Source organism: Equus quagga, chromosome 2 (genome assembly GCF_021613505.1).
Source record: "Equus quagga isolate Etosha38 chromosome 2, UCLA_HA_Equagga_1.0, whole genome shotgun sequence".
Taxonomy (NCBI): Eukaryota; Metazoa; Chordata; class Mammalia; order Perissodactyla; family Equidae; genus Equus; species Equus quagga.
The window spans coordinates 107775319-107794254 of record NC_060268.1 but is presented as its reverse complement, the minus strand read 5'-3'; the positions used below and the strand labels follow the sequence as shown (position 1 = coordinate 107794254).

The 18936-nt window shown below is 40.3% G+C and overlaps 1 protein-coding gene across 1 annotated transcript in view; it reads left to right on the top strand.

Annotated features, from left to right (window-relative positions):
* Window positions 1–18936, top strand: part of PCNX2 (pecanex 2) — a 281084-nt gene that overhangs the window by 76925 nt on the left and 185223 nt on the right. The window contains exons 13-15 of the mRNA XM_046654236.1: window positions 3642–3813; window positions 10822–10932; window positions 12040–12131. Coding sequence (XP_046510192.1) covers window positions 3642–3813; window positions 10822–10932; window positions 12040–12131 — 375 coding nt within the window. The remainder of the gene's footprint in view (window positions 1–3641; window positions 3814–10821; window positions 10933–12039; window positions 12132–18936) is intronic.

The following is an 18936-nucleotide window of genomic DNA, read 5'->3' as shown; positions in this document are numbered from 1 at the left end:
ACTTAAGTCACTCCCCTTCCCCATGTCCTTCACTGCCAGTGAGGGAAATGCTGAGGAAGTGGGAAATATGGGAAATAGACGGGAGCAGAGTGGGCAGCACCCCGGACATCGCTCTGCGGAGTACTTTGATATCAGTTTCACTGCCCTCTTGTTTGGACCACTGCATCTGCCCATTTGTCAAGGTTTATAGACCTGAAAGTTAGGAAGTTGGACCTAAAATAGATCATTCTGTAGAATGGAATTATAAACGAAGCTTATAGAAACTCATTTGCTTATGTCTTTTCAATATTTAAAGTAGCTTATCAAATTTCTACTGCACTTAAGCTGAAGTAGGGTCTTACTAGTCAACTGGTAAGAATTATCTGACCCTTTGGTTGTGGCTTATCTCCTCTACTGCTTTCTCGAAAATATTTTGGGTTCCCTTATATACACCAAGTGTGAGGCAGAGAATACTTGCTGCCTAGGCTTTTACTCGAGTTCAGCTCTGGAGGGCAGAGCGTGCCCACCCCTGCTGTCCTCCTCTTGTACCACATACAAGGGAAACTGAAGTGTATAGTTAAAAATGCTCAGGATGACTTCAAATCGACAGGTGAATTGCTAAAGCTGAAAAAAAAAGAATTTATCAACAGCCACCAAGAAATGATATTTAAGTAAACTAACCCACAACATCAAAAGAAACTGTAAAAACAGCTAACCCTTATTATAGTGATGAGAATTCAGTGTAGGTGAACATCATGTCACAGAGCGGCTGGCCAGAGCGTATGTATTTTTCTACTCCTGCCCCAGGAAAGGAGCCCTTCTCCCGCTCCAGATCCCTGTTAGGAAAGTCCGCACCTGGAAGCTGTTACGAATGCTTTTCCACACACTGTGTATCTGCTTCACGTGAGAGACGTTCACATTATGTGTTTAAAGAATAATGATTTTGAATGAAATTTAGCAGAGTCAGGTTGGGTCCTTGGGCCTGGGAGGATCCTGTGCCCAATGCAGTCATCTCCCTGGGTGTTGTCGGGAGTCGGTATGTAGTGGCCAGGTGGGCAGGCAGCAAGTGGCCAGGGTCCAAATCCTTGCTCTGCCACACTGTTTTCTGTCTGTACAGCCTGGGGAGATTTCTTAATCCTTGTGCCTCAGTTTACTGTTGGCAAAATGAGAATAATAGTACTTCTTACAGCGTGTGGAGGATTAGCCACATGGACGCATTTAAAGTAGGTAGACAGTGCCTGGGGCACGGGGAAGGCTGCCTGAACGTGAGCTCTTGCTGTTTTACATCAGCCATCAAAAGCTGGACTATGTGTGCACGTGGGCTGGACCTCTGAAAGTGGCTAGAGGGAACTTCTGCAAACTCAGTACGGGAGAGGCAGCAGTTTTCTGCCCTGTGGACTGAGGAAGCAAAGAACAAACTCTGGTCTGCAGGAAGCCGGGAGTTGGCACGTGTGGCCAGCTGAGATGGGATGGGCAGTGTGACCTGGCTGTTGACACCCGGTTCAAGCAGCTGGCTGTGCACTGGCTCCTGGACCTCTAGATCTCTCAAACACCCCATCTTCCTTATAATACCCTTCCCCCCTTTTTTTCTTAATAAGTTAGAAGCATTTCACCAGCCCACCCTCTTGATTAGAGGATAATTAGAATGGCCTCGTCCATTAGCCACATGCACCACCTGTCTCCACAAGTGGGGTTCTGGAGGTTTTGATAGGTTCTCTCACCTTACCTTTCGCTGCACTGAGAGCAGAGGGAGGGCTGTGACCTTGTATATGTAGCTGGGGCTGCTAGGAAGCCCACATGCACACGTAGACCAGCTTTTGTGAAATAGCCTCCAAGATGCCCCACAGCTGACATCGGTGGTGCTCCCCCAGTGTATTTTAAGGTTAAAAACCAGATGGGAAATACTTGGATACGTTTTGAAAGATTACGATTAGACTTCACCTGGAGGAGCGAGTGGAAGTTTTCTATTGAAAAAAACAATCAATCCTTGGGGGTCTTGATGATTGATTCATATGTGAAAGAAGGACCTAGAAAGCAGGGAAATTTTATTAGTAGGTGTTCTTAGGAATCAAGGCAAATAATGGTGACTTATATGCCATGTAGTAGCAATATGCTTAGGATGGCTTGGGGACCCAAAAGGTAGTATGAGAAGTGAGCCGAAGCGTGAGCAGGATGGTGAGGGCAGGCTCTTTCTCAGGGAGCATCATGTTTAGTCTCATAAATTACAAACACAAAGAACACATTCCAATGCCCAATAAATAAAGTTGGACTTGGCAGATCCAAGATGATATCTCAAACTTGTTCAAAGCCAAAGACTTCCAATTTCTAGAAAGTGTATTTTTAACCTTTTAGTAAAAGGAAGAATCAGGGCAAGTGGGAATTAGCTATTTAACTATATTTCCTAAATGATGTCAGTTTGAGGAAATGTCTCATGTGCTTGTGTATTTATATACTGCATAGCTATTTACACCAACCAATTTATTGGGCTATTCACTTGATAAGAAATGCAGTAAGATTTAACTTAGGCTTTAGTTTCAATTTTTTTTTAATACAGAGAAAGTATTCCCATACTGATTAATCTATGACCTAGTTGGATTCAAAAGGAAATTTCCTAACAGTGCAAATATTCCTTCAAAACTGATCCTGGACTCAGGGCCAGACATACCAGCCCCCACGGACAGCCTGTGTTTTCCCTCCTATTAAAAGATGGTCTCAGAATAGGACTGTTTCTATTATAGAAGCAGTGGAATTTAAATTGCATTTCTAAATATAACATGTTCAAGGCAGTGACTTTAAAAATTCATATCTGAAACCATATCACTTTAATCTTCACTTTTTATACTTAAAGTAGTTCATGAATTGCAAAGAATATTCTCCCTCTAATTCATTTTTGTTGATTTTTTGAACCTTATCAATTGTGCATTGATTTGTGAAATGTAAATTCTTCATTGGCTTTTGCCCTGGAAAGGTGATGTTATAGCTTTTCCTTAATTTTTCTATCCATTCAAGAAGAAGAATAAAAAAATATTTCTACTACTTCTCATAACAATATTTTGAGGGCTAAGATGAGATCTCTTAAGTTTTTGGTCCTCCTTAGAGGAAACTGTTTATAAATAGCAAGTTTTCTAAATTGGATTATGCCGCTGTGCTACACTCAGACATTTTATGCAATCTCTGCAGGTATAACTTTGCACATGTATTGTCTTGCTTTCTAAGACATGAGGAAATTGAAGCCTACAACTTATAATTCTGTTTCTTATTAATAGTGGAACTCAAGTTAGACCATGCAGAGCAAATACTGGTGTAAATTAGCTTTGCACTTGAAATGAACAGTACAACGAAAGTTTCACTGTTGGGGAAGCATTGAATTAGATCTGGATTGTATCCAAGGATAGTAATTAAATTTTCATGTAAATCTTGTTGAGTCTGAGAGACATAACATTCTTTTTGATATTCTCATTCTTATTTGACAGAATAAACTCCAGGTTCTTGTTTTTTTTTTTTTTTCCCTTGTGTTTTGTGTGTATGAATTATGGCAGGGGAGGAGCCAGAATGTGTTTTATTGTGTAAGTTGTATGATGTGGTATAAATTATTGACTATGAGGCTTTTGTCGTTTAATCAAAATAAAAGGTACCATTCAGAAATTGTGTTTGTTTTCTAGGGACACAACCAAATCATAACATATAGCAGACCAATCTATTTTTGTGTGCTGTGTGGCCTTATTTTGCTTCTTGATACAGGGGCCAAAGCCAGGCACCCTCCCTCTTACGTTGTCTATGGCCTGAAGCTCTTCTCTCCAAGGTCCCTCCAATCAGCTAGGGACCTCTTAATAGGTGAGTTAATTTTGGGGTTGTGGGGAAGAATATAGAGGAGGGAGGATGTGTCTCCCCATTATCTTCTGAATCCCTATTTGGAGAAACCTCTCTACTTGATTATTCGACAAAGACATGTACATTTCCCTCTTGGCTTGCACATCTTCAGAAGACTGTCTGGGAGCCAAGCTGCCGAGCATCCAACAACGGAATTATTCTCAAGGATTTTGATGTCCGTGACCAAGACATTGCAGCGCTGTAATATGTGAAGGCTGGTTGCTGTGATGCCTGGTGTGGGTGTCAGCGGGGCTCCCCGCGGTGGGGGTGGTCTTGCAAGCAGGGCGGCGGCTACGGCCCCATCTGCATGGCACAGATGCTCTGGTAATGCTTCAGTGGGCTTGGTTCTCAGTCCAGGTGGAGTCCTGGATATGCTGGTCATACTGCCTTCCACTGGTACATTTTGCTTGCCTTAAGGTCTAGGCAGTGTCTGATGTGAAATTCTCCATTTACACGCATGACCTGTGTACTGTAATGGTTTAGAGCCCCAGCTCTGCAGCCACATGGCTGGCTGTTTAAATTCCAGCTCTGCCTCTTTACTAGCTGTGTGCCCTGAGCAAAATTCAACTATAATTAATATGGGGACAAAATTAGTACATACTTCAGAGGTTGTTGCAAGTTCTAAGTGAGTTAGTATATTTAAAATATAGAACAGTGCCTGGCACCAGGTATTAACTGTTGTTGCCATTATTATGCAGAAGGGCTGCCCCAGTATTGGCTGGCAGCTCTGAAGACTGGATTGCCAGTGTACTGCGAATTCCTGTGATGACATCCAGAGGTTAAAACACATGCTAACTTGTGATTGGCTGTGATCACCTTGACCAAATGAGTTGACAAAGGGCAGCTACCAAAGACATCACTCCCTTGATCTGTTGCTTGCCAGCTGGAAATCTTATTCAAGAGGAGTTTGTCTAAGCCTTAGGCCCCATATCTTCCTTTCTCTGACTCCCATGACAGCTCCCTGAATCTCTCCAGTGAGTGGGACTGGGGAGGGCCCTCAGATATGTTGTACGTTTTCTTTGTGCTCCTTATTGGTGAAAACTGTAGTAGACATTCCACCCTCTGACTTTCTTTCCCATCTACCATCTCGCCATTCCTCTTTCTGCTGTATTGGTAACAAACTATTCCCTCCCCCTCCATCCAACCCACCACGAGCCCACCTTCGTCTGCAGCCTCAACACCTGTCATGTGAGGAGCTAAGGAGCTTCTTATTACCAAAGGCTTAGGCACATGTCACAGAATCTCTGAGTTCAAATAGAAAACAAACATTTTGGAAAAAAAATAGAAACTGATCCCACGATTAGACTCCTGGTCAGTGCTGTCTTGCCCAAGAATATTTGCTTCTACTCTGCCTGATATTTTTCACTTTACTTTTTTATAGTCCTTGAAGTTCTGTCAGTTGGAACACACACACACGCAAAACAAGAAGGACTTTCAGTCACTTTACCATCTCATAAATTAGCTCACCCATCTTCCTCCTGAGATCAGCTGCAGTGAAGTCGTCAGAGTTTGAGTAGACTTCCCATTCATAAGCCAAGGAAAACTTGGGGTCATGTTGGGCTGTTCAACTCAGCTGTTAGACTAAGAAGGGACTTAACAAGTACCTTTGGCAGATGAGATGTAGAAAAGAGACTCAGGGGAAGAAAAGTGTGACATACATTCTATTTTGAAATTATTTTTCTAGGCATGGGTGTCTCCCTCATTCCTGTTTTTCTTTAGTTTGCTACTATAAAAGGGCCAACAGTGTTGAATAAATGTACTTGTCCTGGCGTAGCAAACTTACCATAGCTCAGAGTGTGAAATATTATTAAGGCTCAAAAAATAAGATCTTAGTTTACTTGGTAAAAACTTAAGATTTTACTTTTTGCATTGACTCTGGTTCTAGAATAAGCTACTGGCTCTGTATGTTCTCATTTTATTTTTCTTCAAATCAATTCCATTAGGGAGTGAGTTGGGGCAGGGTATATGGCATTTCTTATCTTTCTCACTGGAATTCCTTTTCCCTCATTAAAGCTTCTCCTTGATACGCATTTTTGTCTGCTTGTCAACAGTGACAGGTAAAAATGGTGATAAATAATCCAACAAGCTGACAATATGACTTCTGGGGTAAAGACAAGTAGGAAAATAGAACGATAGCAATCTTTTTGGGATGAATGTGTTAAACATAGTAATTTGCACTGAGCAGGAAAAGATTATGGAACAAATTTGGAACAACTGGGAAAGAGAGGAAGGTGATAGAGGGTTATATATTTTTCTAACTGTGAGGAAAAACAAGGGCAATTCAAAGTCATTTATTCCAAGAAGATGTGGAACCTCCTCACCTTCTGTTGCTCAGCGACCTAGGGATCCAAGTGGTACATAGCTGCTGCCATTGTGAGGTTCAGAGACTAGAAGGAGAGAAGAAAAAAATTAGGAGAAAACAAAAAGTTATTAGGAAGAAAAAGCAATGTATTGATTTCCTATGGCTGCCCTAAGAAAGGACCACAAGCAGGGGGTTTGGAACAACAGAAATTTATCGTCTCATAGTTCTGGAGGCCAGAAGTCTAGAATCTGTGAAGGCAGGAGGGAAGCGTCTGGTCCAGGGTTCTCTTGTTGGCTTGTAGATGGCCTTCTCCCTGTGTCTGTTCACATCGTCTTCCCTCCATGTCATCTTGCCTCTGTGTGTCTGTCTCCATATCCAAGTTTTCCCTTTTTATAAGGACATGGTCATATTAGATTAGGGCCCACTCTAATGACTCATCATAACTTGATCATCTGTGAAGACGCTATATCCAGATAAGGTCACCCCTATAGGTCCTTGGGGTTAGGACTTCATCATATTTTGGAGGGATGTGGTTCAACTCATTCAACAAGGAGCATTTAAGAAAAAAGACAAGAGAGAAATAAGCACCAAGCCCATGTTTACTGTCATGTCCCTCACACTATGAAAGTGGTGGGAGTGTTTCTCTGGCTGGTGCTGGGAAATGTGAAATATTTCCTGGAGTTGTGCCTTATTGGTGATATTTCTGTTCCCCACTGCTATGGCTGGTTTCTGCCGAGCACCATCAACCTAGCAGAGGGGGAGGAGGTGGCAGAGAAAGAGGAATAGGAGAGGAGGTAGGGAATCCGGTGTCTGCTGCTTTCCGGTGGAGCTGAGTCATTCTTATTCTGCCTCTCAGGGCAGAAGGGGCTGAGTGAGACCCAGGGTAGGAGGTGAGCAGGTGGAAGCTGGGCAGATAGGAAAGATGCAGAAGCTCGTTGTCATATATAATGCAAGGAGAAGAACATTCCTCAAAGGCAAGAAAGGGATATCAGGTGATAGAACGCTAGAAGAAGGAGGAATGTACAGTGACAGGAGCAAAGAACTCAGGGGCTGAAATTGCTACAAGAAGAAAGACAAAGCCAGCGGCAGGGAGTCTTTGCTTTTATAGGCTAGGGGGTGAATTAAAGAGCTAGAAACACTGAGGGTAATATTCTTACATAACTTCTTTTCCTTTCATGATCCCTCATTTATATTCTGAATATCACTCTGTGCTTCCATCACTTCTCTTTCATTATAAGGAACAAGTCTTTATTTTTATTTCCTGGAGTGAGGGGAAAGGCCTTCTTAGTCAGCAGTCATTTCCTGTGTCACTCAGAGACTGGTGACCTCTGGGCTGGAATTTTTCTTACTTTCCATTTGGGTAACTTCAGCAAAAGCTTGTGAGTGAGGCTGGCTTTGTAATTATCCTATGGATGAGAAACCAAGAGGTCTTCAGTTCTTAGTACCATATTTCAAAAGGAGCAGTAGCAAAGCTGGAGTGTGTCCTGAGGAACGGAGCCGCATGGGCCACACTGGGTCTGGAGATGGGACAGAGGAATGGGGATGTCCAACCTAGAGGAGGAATGCTTATGTGCTAGAGGTACACACGCTGGGCTTCAGATGGTTAAAAGGCTGCCGGGTCAAGGGAGCAGGGATTTTGTTCTCTGTTATTGTAGCCGTAACAACTAGGTCCTGCACGTGGTAGGTAGGTTACAGCTCACTGCAAGAAAGACCCATAAAATGGTTTGGGTGAGAGCTGTCCAGTAGGAGCATGGCTTGCCCATGAAGCAGGGAATTCCCTGACGTGGGAAGAGTTCAGGCAAGGTGAGATGGCCATCAGTTGTGGATGGGTTCTGTGTGCTGGATGGGTTCTTTATCAAATGGCATCTATGGTCCTTTTCACATCTGAGAGTTTTGTTTTATTTTAGTCCTTAGGACCATAACCCCCTACTAACAATAGTGCAGGTTCAATCATGTAACCCCTGGAGATAAGTGGAGGTTTTGTACTCATTCTTCTCTGCACGCTCAGCCCTCACGTTTCTAGGTCTTGTATAAAGACTCGTTTCCTGGCCTCAGGAGTCCATGTCAGGACAATTAGTTAATACGCAGATATGGCACATTGGAGACACACAATGTATACATTCACATCAACTCTACAGGTTTTGGTTTTATTTCCATGTTATTTTAATTCTGCATGCTTTCACCCCAAACCCGCAAATATAGTAATGAATTATTATTCACATTTAGCAAAAGAAATAAGAAAGTTACAATGTTTTTATTTATACCTTTTGCTTGAAAAGAAATGGAACTGTACCAGAAGTTTCTGCATTTATGGTAATTATTGGGAAAATGACGAGTAGAGAAGTGAGAGAGAATTACAACCCCTCTCAGTGGTGTGCTAGCAGGAAATGTTTGTTCACAGGGAAAGTTGCCAATAACCACAGGGACTTCTTTATTTCTTACTTTTGGAAAAAAGAACAAAATAATTTCAGCAACTTCAAATGTAATTTTCCATTTGTCTTGCTAATGCAAGAAGCGTTGGCTACTTTTTCATTCACGTGAAATACAACGTGACATGTGTCCCGTCGGCTCCATTTTACTCTCGTTCCACCTCCCCAGTTTTGATTTTAAAGACTAGAGATTTCCTCCTCTAATACATCTTGGAGAAGGTCTGGGTCCTGGGCTCTCTGTTGACTACTAGTCTTACTTCTCTTGTTTCATTAAGTCCCAGTGCTGTGTGCACAGCCAGAGCATCTTCAGTTAGGACTCCCCAGTATCTCTTACCATTTTATTTTCTGCAGGCCATCGTTCATTGTGTTCTAATTCTTTTTGCTTCATTAGTTTTGGTTTCATTGCCTAGTGTATTTCTTATAGAGCATATCTCTTTATCCATGTTTTTCTGAACAGTTTCCACTATTTGACTGCCTTTAATATTATTTTACGCCCACACTTTTCCCTGTAGTTCTTCATTCTCAGTGACATTTTTGTAACACACACAGAACCTGAGAAGGTGAAAGAATGAAATCTCATTGCATCTTCCCTCTGCCTCTCTCCTGGCCATGAATAATATAGTGTAGCATACAGTCTTCATTGCTGTGTTGTGAGTCCTAAAGTTAACAGAAGAGCTAGTCAGTTTGCTTGAAATTATATGGATTCAAATTTTGATGCTCATAAGTAGATGTTCTATAATTAAATTTCTGTTTATTTCTTACATTTTTCCTTTCATATCTCTGTGTTCCATTCACAAAACCTGAAAAAAGAAATTGTGTCTTCTACAGTTACATCCAGCAGATTGGTATTGCCTACTTTGATTGAGAAATGTCTTACTCACAGATGCTCTAGGTTTTTACAATATAGTTAAAATCTTGCCCCAGAACGGCAGAAATCATCCTGTGTATCAAAATATGGCTCCAATCCCGAGCAAAGGCCACATTCATTACATGAGGTTTTACTTTCACAAAGAGTTGGAACAGCTCCTTGGTGTTGTCCTAGATGAGTTTGTCCCATACTTGCTTTTAGCCGCTATTAGCAAGAGAAGGGGACACACACATCCTCTCATTCCTACAATTTCACCATGGACAGTTTGCATTTCCGATTTTTCAGAAAAAGCTGAAACCCCTTCCTCTATCATCTCTACTCCTCCTGTTCGCTGTGGTTTATGTGTAATATCAGGACATAGTTCCATGTTTGGGCATATTGGATTTCAAATCAAATTTCCTTAGTTTTATTAAAGTTTACCAGTATCGAACTTCAGTGACATTCTACCCAATAAACTGAGACAGGAAGGAAGACAGGTATATTATAGCAGTACTAATGGGAGTTCCTGCGTTTCTATGAAACCCAGCTTAAATAGAACTGGGAAAGGATGAGAGGGAAGTTGCTGGAACTCTACTGTGTTTTATTTCTTCCAACAAATGATTTCTGTGAAACATTGAATTACAGCATCTGGATGTTTTATCCAGTTGCACTGTTAGGATTTTGAGAGGTAGTATTCCTCCCCTCAGGCAAGGCTACCTTCATCTCCCAGGTGATCCACTCCACCTGAGGACTGGCCCTTCGGTGTGCCCCCCCGCCCCCCCGCAGGGTGTAGAGTTTCTTGGTTAATCAGCACCCTCCCTCCCTCCTCTGTGAGAGTCTGCAGTCCTGACTGAACTCAAATCTCAGTCAGCCTTTCAATGTGGCAGACTCTCAGTGACTCAAGTGCTTAAGGGCACAGAAGCGCAGATCCAGGAGCCCCTTTGGCTCCAATTTTTGCTCCCCCTACCCTGCAGGAAGAGATCCCATAACTCCTGTTCTGGGGTTTTGCATGTTCCTGTCATTTTCCCAGGCCTCTTTCTCCCCCCACCCCCCCCCCCCCCCCAATCTCCCCTAAATCCGAGCCTGCTCTTGCAAACTGAAGCCCAGTCTGGGCTCTAACTCGCCATCTCAGTCTCTGCTCAGTCTGGGCCTGCAATCCTTTCCACGGCGGGCCTCTTCCTCGGGAGTAGCTCCTTGTTACTTCCACAGGGGTACATTTTCGGCTCAGCGTCCAGTCTCTCCTCCTGGTGGGGGCGTGAGAGGAGTCCAGTGTTGCCTCCAGGATTCCTGGGGTCGGGGACAGGCTGGTGGGAAGGGGAGGGAGGTGGGATTGCCACGGGGACCTCAAGACAGTTCTTGCACACTTACTGTCCATTCTGTCTGTTCCCTTTCAGTATTTTTGTATTGCTTCCCTGCAATTTCCCTCCTCGGGCTCTTCCCGCAGATCAACACTTTCTGCATTTATCTTTTGGAACAAATCGACATGCTGTTTTTTGGAGGTTCTGGTAAGTCGTTTACCTTCTACGCTTCCTCTAAAGGAGTCTGAAGTTCAGACAGGGGCTGACGACCCTCGGGGATAGAATGAGAGCCTGGAGAGTTAGGTTTTCTGTGTCCTCAGCATGGGAACTACTTCAGTTTGGGTCAGTCAGGTGGATGGTGGGCCCATCGGGATTCATTCAGGCAAACTGAAAGTTTGGTAGAGACACAAGCAAAGAAAAGAGAAGAGTAGAATTCTCTGAGCTTTGGAATAGGTTTGGGGCCCTTCTAACTTTTCTTTGGAAAAACAGTTTGTGTGTGTGACTGTGAAGGAGTGGATATAGGTGTGTGCGTTTGTGTATTTGAGCTCATACACGTATGAGTTAGTCTGCGAGTGTGTGAATGTGAGCCTGAGAATGTGACATGTGAGTGCGTGTTGTGTGTGTGCCTATACAGACAGTGACCCGTGTCCTCACATTTGATATCGCGCTTTAGATTCAGACCAAGGTGGGTAAAACCTCATCTAACACGTGGAGACTTTACACAGATTGCTTAACTTTAAAGCTTACTCTTCTCTAGATGCAAGTGAACACGCTGATCTCATGGGGTTGCTGTAAAGATTAAATGGAATCATGTACACAAAGCGCTAGACCATAGTGGCTGATGGGTTACTGTTACCACCTCATTACACACACACACACACTCTCACATATACACACAGGCACTTGCTTGTCCTATCTATCTATCAATCTCTCTATCATCTATCTATCTATCTCTATCCCTCTCCTTTCCTCTGTAGAAATTGCTCTTCATGATCTTTATCTTGGCCAACAGCTTTCCCCTGTGAGCAAGGCGGTCTTCCCATCTCCACACTGCACGTTCACACCGTGTTCTTCTAAGCATGTTGTCAAAGTCCTTTCTAAATACATTCCTCGGGGATTTTTGGTAAATGGTCAGTCATTTTCTTGTACAAAGAGTCACCCAGTGGTTTTTGATTGATCCCGTAGATTTATTCTTTGCCCTTTGGGCAGGCATTTTGTATTTGAAAGCTACAACCCTCTCTTCAGTTTCTTACAACATTTGTTGATTGTGTGACTGGTCAATGGAGAAAGGAACTGTTGGTGTTTGTGTTCCAGCTGTTTCTGGGATGACGTCGGCCATTTACAGCGTGGCTCGGAGTGCCGCGGCTGCCGCCCTGCTCCACGTGTTCTGCTTCAGCGCAGTGAAGGTAGGTGGGAGGACCCAGGCCCTTCACTGTTCTTCTCACACTCATTCAATCAACTAAGGTTTTAAGTAAACAAAGATTTTCTCCAGTTACAAGAGAAATGGGATCTGAGCACATTAGGAATAGCAGGGCCTGGCAGGGAAGGGCTCAGTGGGGTTAGAAGACACATTAAGATACCTGATGTGCCCTGGAACACAAAGCCCACCTGGTCTGACCCCCCCTCTACAGGTGTCTTTCTGGCATGGTCAGTAAATGACACTGGGAGGGGCTTCTGCTTAAGTACGATGGTCAACAGGGCTCATGTGTATACCTTCACTTCCTTCTGAAATACCACTCAGAAGATGTTAAAGGGATAAAATTGCATAAAGCTATATGGACAGAGAACGGGAGAGGACATGACAGCAACAAAATTTTAGAATCTGAAAAACAGATGGACTGTAGTCTATAGACTTATCCAGAAGTAGAAAGCTGAAAGCTAGGCTGGCAGCAAGGGAAGCCTAAGATGATGAAAAAACAAGACAGGCGTTAACTTTAGGAAAGGAAAAAGTTGTATCAGAAAAGAAATGTTACTGTTGTACATGCATGGCTCAGCTGTGAGTCATATTTTTTGTTTATAATGATCTGAATAATAGTCATCTCTATAATGGAAGAATGGGGGAGCTGAAGTGTGTATATGTGTGTGTGTGAGAGCATTGGGGAGATCTTAATCCTGTCTTCCATATTAGAAAGTCAGTAAATACTGTCTAAAATTTAAAAAGAAAAATCAAGAAATAACAAGATAAGCATGTTATCTGGAAGCATGGAGGTTAGTAGGTGAAGAGGAAACAGCTCAAAGGCATTGCCTTTAGGAAGCAGGAACAGGGGCAAAGAGATGATGTGGGCAGGGGACTGCTGCTGTGCATGCTCAGTGTTGTGCAACTACAGAGACGCCATAAATTCTGAAAACAAGAATATACGCAATGTTGTCAGAGGCATCTTCAATCAGTGAAAAAGCTAATTAATTCATATTATACAGATTTCCTAGCCTTATGGACACTCTACATTTAATGTTTTAAACCGAAGGTATCTCTTTGATAAAATAAAAATTAAATGTAAAAGAGTAAATAAAAATAATGTATGTTCTGAAGGGTTTTTAATATATGTCATATGACATTTCTTACTAACTTTTTAAAAATATTAACATAAAATCTTCCATTCAACTGATCAGTTTAGTGACAGAAAAATAATTGTTTATCCCCCTTTGTGGAAGGGAAGGAATTCAATGTTATCTGCCAGTGCGTCACAGTTAAGTTATCTGTGGTATTCATTGGCATCATTCCCTCCCTCTCCCTCCCTATCTTTCATATAGATATTTTCTTTCAGATAACAAAAGGGGGAGGGGAAAGGAGCGGAAGTTTCCTTTCTCTAATACACAAAGGTATTTATGTGCTTGTGGTGGCTCTGTCTGTTACCACGCTTGTCCTATCATATAGAACAACAGTTAGATAATTAATCAGTGTTTCTGGTGTTCTTTTTTCAAAATGCGTTCCTTTATTCTGCCACAGGACTCCAGGTACTTCATTCAGAGAGAGTACTTGGACAGGTATTTTCTGAGTCCTTGCCCTTCCGAGGACCTCCTTCTACTGCCTTTTGGTAAAACAGCTGCCTATAAAGTTTGGGGGTCACAAGCTTTTACTTGCAGGACATTTTGTATATTTCTCTGTTGTGTTCCAGTGTGTGTTTACATATTTATTTTTCTGAAAATCTGGTTTATCGAGATGTAATTTATATACCGCAAAATTCAGCTTTTTAATATATAGTTTGGTAAGTTTCGGTAAGTGTTTATAGTCACGTAACTAAGACCACAATCAAGTTTTAGAACATTTCCTCCAACTCAAACTTCCCTTATATCCCTGTCATCAGTCTCTTCTCCCAACTCCATCCTTTCGCAACCACTGATCTGATTTCTCTGCTTATAACTTAAAAAAAAATCAACTTTATACAGTAAAATTCGCTAGTTTTGAATGTACAATTAGATGAGTTTTGACAAATCTAAAGGCCAAATAATCGCCATCACAATCATGATATAGAATAATTCCATCACCCCCAAAAGTTTTCCTCATGCTTTTTTGCAGTCATTTCTCTCCCATGCCCAGGTTCCTGCAGCCACTGATCTACTTTTTATTGTTATAGTTTTGCCTTTTCTAGAGTTTCATAGGAGTGGACTTATATGGTATGTAGCTTTTCTTTCACTTAGTATGATGCTTTAAGGTCCAACCATGTCGTTGCGTGTATCAGTAGTTTGTTTCTTTTTTTTCAGAACTAGTGTTTCTGTGGCTATTTCCAGTTCTTGAAAATTATATAAATTTATTATATAGAATAAAACTTCTATAAACATTTGTGTACAGATATTAGTGTGAATATATGTTTTTATTTATCTTGAGTAAATACCTAGAAGGAGGATTGCTGGATCAAATGGTAAGTCTATATTTAACTTTATAAGAAACTGCCAAACTGTTGTCCAAAGTGTCTGTACCACTTTCTACCCTCCCTATAATCTTTGAGGTTTCTAAGTGTTCTAAATTCTTTCTAGCACTTAGTATTGTCAATTTTTAAAAATAGTAGCAATTCTAGTTACATACTAGTATCTGATTGGGGTTTTAATTTGCATTTCTCTGACAACAAAAAACACAGTTTGAAGAGACAGCAAAAATCAGAACTAGACCTAGACGTGGCAGGGATGTTGGAATTATCAGACTAGGAATTTAAAACAACCGTGGTTAATATGCTAAGGGCTCTAATGGATAAAATGGACAGCATGCAAGAACAAATGGACAATGTAAACAGAGAGATGGAAATGCAAAGAAAGAACCAAAAAGAAATTCTGGAGATCAAAAACACAGTAACAGAAATGAAGAATGCTTTTGATGGGTTCATTTGTAGATTCAACACAGCTAAGGAAAGAATTTCTGTCCTTAAGATTGTGTCAATAAAAATTTCCAAAATGGAAAAGCAAAGAGAAAGAAGACTGAGAAAAAAATAGAATATCTAAGAGTTGTGGGACAACTGCAAATGGTATAACATATATGTAATGGAATATCAGGGAAAAAAGAGAGAATGGAGCAGAAAAAATATGTGAAGCAGTTAACAACTGAGAATTTCTCCAAATTAATACAAGGTACCAAACCACAGATCCAGAAAGCTCGGAGAAAACCAAGCAGGATAAATGTGAAAAAAAAATGCACCTATGCATATCATATTCAAACAGCTGAAAATCAAAGAAAAAGGGAAAATTTTGAAAGAAACCAGAGGGAAAAACCACTTTACCTATAGAGGAGCAAAGATAAAAATTACATCTGACTTCTCAGAAACTGCTGTGGACTGAGTTGTCTCTCCCCAAAGTTTGTATGTTGACATCATAATTCCCAGTGTGATGATATTTGGAGATGGGGCCTTTGGGAGATAATTAGTTTTATATGAGGTCATGAGGGTGGCACCCTCATGATGGAATAAATGCTCTTATAAGAAGAACAAGAGACACCAGAGCCTTTGATCTCTCTGCCACGTGAAGGCACAGAGAGGAGGTAGGCATTGACAAGTCAGGAAGAGAGCCCTTCCCAGCACCTCATGATGCTGGCACCCTAAACTCTGACTTCCAGCCTCCACAACTGTGAGAAATAAAATTCTGCTGTTTAAGCCACCCAGTCTATTGCATTTTGTTATGTTATGGCAGCCTGAGCTGAGTAAGTCAGAAAGTATGCAAGCAGGATGAGAGTGGAGTAAAATAGCTAAAAGTATTGAGAGGAAAAAAAATAAACCTGCCAACCTAGAATTTTTTACCCTGCAAAATTATGCTTCAAAAGTGAAAGATAAGAAAAGACTTCCTCAGACAAATAAAAATTGAGAGGATTTGTTGCCAGTAGACCTACCTTGCAAGAAATGTTAAAGAAGTTCTTGAGAGATAAAATGATATAGGTCAGACACTCAGAACTACGTAGAGAAGGGAAGAACATTGGAGAAGGAATAAGTGAAGATTAAATAAAAACATATTTTTCCTCTTCTTGATTGATCTAGCATAACAGTTTATTCAAAATAATAATAGCAACCATGTATTTGACTATATATGCTGAAAATATGTCTATATTATGTCTATATTTATATATTGTGTTTATACTTATATTTGTATGTATATATATAAAATGACAGCAATGATATAAAGGATCAGAGGGAGGAATTAAGAATATTTAGTTATTATAAGGTGCTTGTGCTACCCATGAAGTGGTATGGTATTATTTGAAAGAGGACTTGGATTAATTGTAAATGTATATTGCACTTTCTAGGGCAATCACTACAAAAAGTTTAAGAAGAAAAGAAATACAACTCATATGTTAAGAAAGGAGAGAAAATGAAATCATTAAGTCAATTCACAAAAGGAAGAACAAGAGTAGAAGACAAAAATAGGAACAAAGAACAGGGCAATAAGTATAACACAGTAATAAATACAGTAGATATTAATCCAACTATATCAGTAATCACTGGATACATCAATGGTCTAAATACACCAATTGAAAGGCAGAAATTGTCAAAGGGGATCAAAGAACAAGACCCAGCTGTATATAGTCTACGAGAAACCCACTTTAAACATACAGATACGTATATCTGAAAAGTAAATGAATGGACAAAGATATACCATGTAACACCACTCAAAAGAAAGTGAGAATAACTATATTATAAATTCAGACAGAGCAGACTTCAGGGCAAGGTAAGTTATCAGGGATAAAGAGGAGCATTACATAATATTAAAAGGATCACTTTTCCAAGAAGACATAACAATCCTTAATGTGTATGCACCTAACAACAAAATCTGTAAAGGGGAAACTGATAAATCTGCAAGGAGAAATAGATGAATTTACCATCATAGTTGGACACTTCAACACCTCTCTGTCAGAAATGGACAGACCCAGCAGGCAGAAAATCAGTAGGACATAGTTGAATCAAAAGCACTGCTAATCAACTGGATATATTGACATCTGTAGACTACTTCATCCAACAACAGCAGAATACACATTCTTCTCAAGCTCACGTGGAATATTCACCAGGATAGACAACATTCTGGGCCAAAAAACACATCGTAACAAATTTAAAAGACTAGAAAGCTTACCATGTCTGCTCTCAGACCACAATGGAATTAAACTAGAAATCAATAACAAAAAGATAACTGGAAATCCCAAAATACATGGAGATTAGACACCACACTTCTAAATAACATGAGTCAAAGAAGAAATATAAAGGTAAATTTAAAAGTGTTTTGAACTAAAAATAGAAAGGAAAATACAGCTTATCAAGATGAGTGAGATTCAGCAAAATTAGTGCCTAGTGGGAAAATATAGCTTGGAATGCATATATTAGAAAAGAAGAAAGATCTAAAATGAAAAATCTAAGCTTCCACCTTAAGAAACTGGAAAAAGAAGAGAAAATTCCAAAGTAAACAGAAGAAAATACATAATAAAAATTAGAGCAGGAATTAATGAAATTGAGAACAGGAAATCAGTAGAGAGAATCAACGAAACCAAAAGCTGGTTCTTTGAAAAAGATCGAGAAAATTGATAATCCTCTACACAGGCTAACTAAGAAAAAAAAAGAATACACAAATTACGAATTTCAGAAGTGAAAGAGGGAACATCACTATAGATCCCATGGATATTAAAAGGATAATAAAGGAATATTGTATGCCCACTCTGTGGCCACAATTTTGATAAACTAGATGAAATGGAATTCCTTGAAAGACATAATCTGCTGAAAACTCACACAGGAGGAGATAGACTATCTGAATAGGCCTCTATCTATTAAAGAAATTGAGTCAATAGTTAATAACCTTCCAAAACAGACAGCACCAGGCTCAGATGGGTTCACTGGTGAATTCTACCAAAGATTTAGGGAAGAAATTGTACCCGTTCTCTACAATCTCTTTCAGAAGATAGAGGTAGAGGAAATACTTCCTAACTCATTCTTTGAGGCCAGCATTATCCTATCCCTAAAACCAGACAAAGACATTACAAGAAGAAGAAAAAAACTATGGACCAATATTTCTCATGAATAGATGTAAAAATCTTCAACAAAATATTAGTCAGTCACACCCAACAATATATAAAAAATTATACACCAGGACCAAGTGGGATTTATTCTAGATATGCAAGCCTTGTTCAATATTCAAATATCAGTTAATGTAATCCATCACATCAACAGACTCAAGAAGAAAAATCACATGATCAATATCAACAGATACAGAAGAAGCACTTGGAAAAATCCAATACCCATTTAAGTTAAAAACTCTCAGCAAACTAGAAATGGAGGGGAACTTACTCAACTTGATAAAGAACCTCTACAAAAAATCTACAGCTAACGTCACACTTCATGGTGAGAAACTGGAAACTTTCCCACTAAAATCAGGAACAAGGCAAAGAAGTCCTCTCCCACCTCTCCTTTTCAACATCACACTGGAAATCCTAGCTAATGCAGTAAGACAAGATAAGGAAATAAAAGGTACATTGATTGGGAAGGAAGAAATAAAACTGTCTTTGTTCACAGATGACATGATTGTCTATGTAGAAAATTCATAAGAATTGACCAAAAACAAAAACAAAAACAAAACCTCCTGGAACTAAGTGATTTTAGCAATGATATAGATTAGCAAGGTTAATATACAAAAGTCAATCACTTTTCTATATACCAGCAATGAACAAGTTGAATTTGAAATTAAAAACAATACCATTTGCATTGGCACCCCCCCAAAAAGAAATACTTAGATATAAATCTAACAAAATACAAG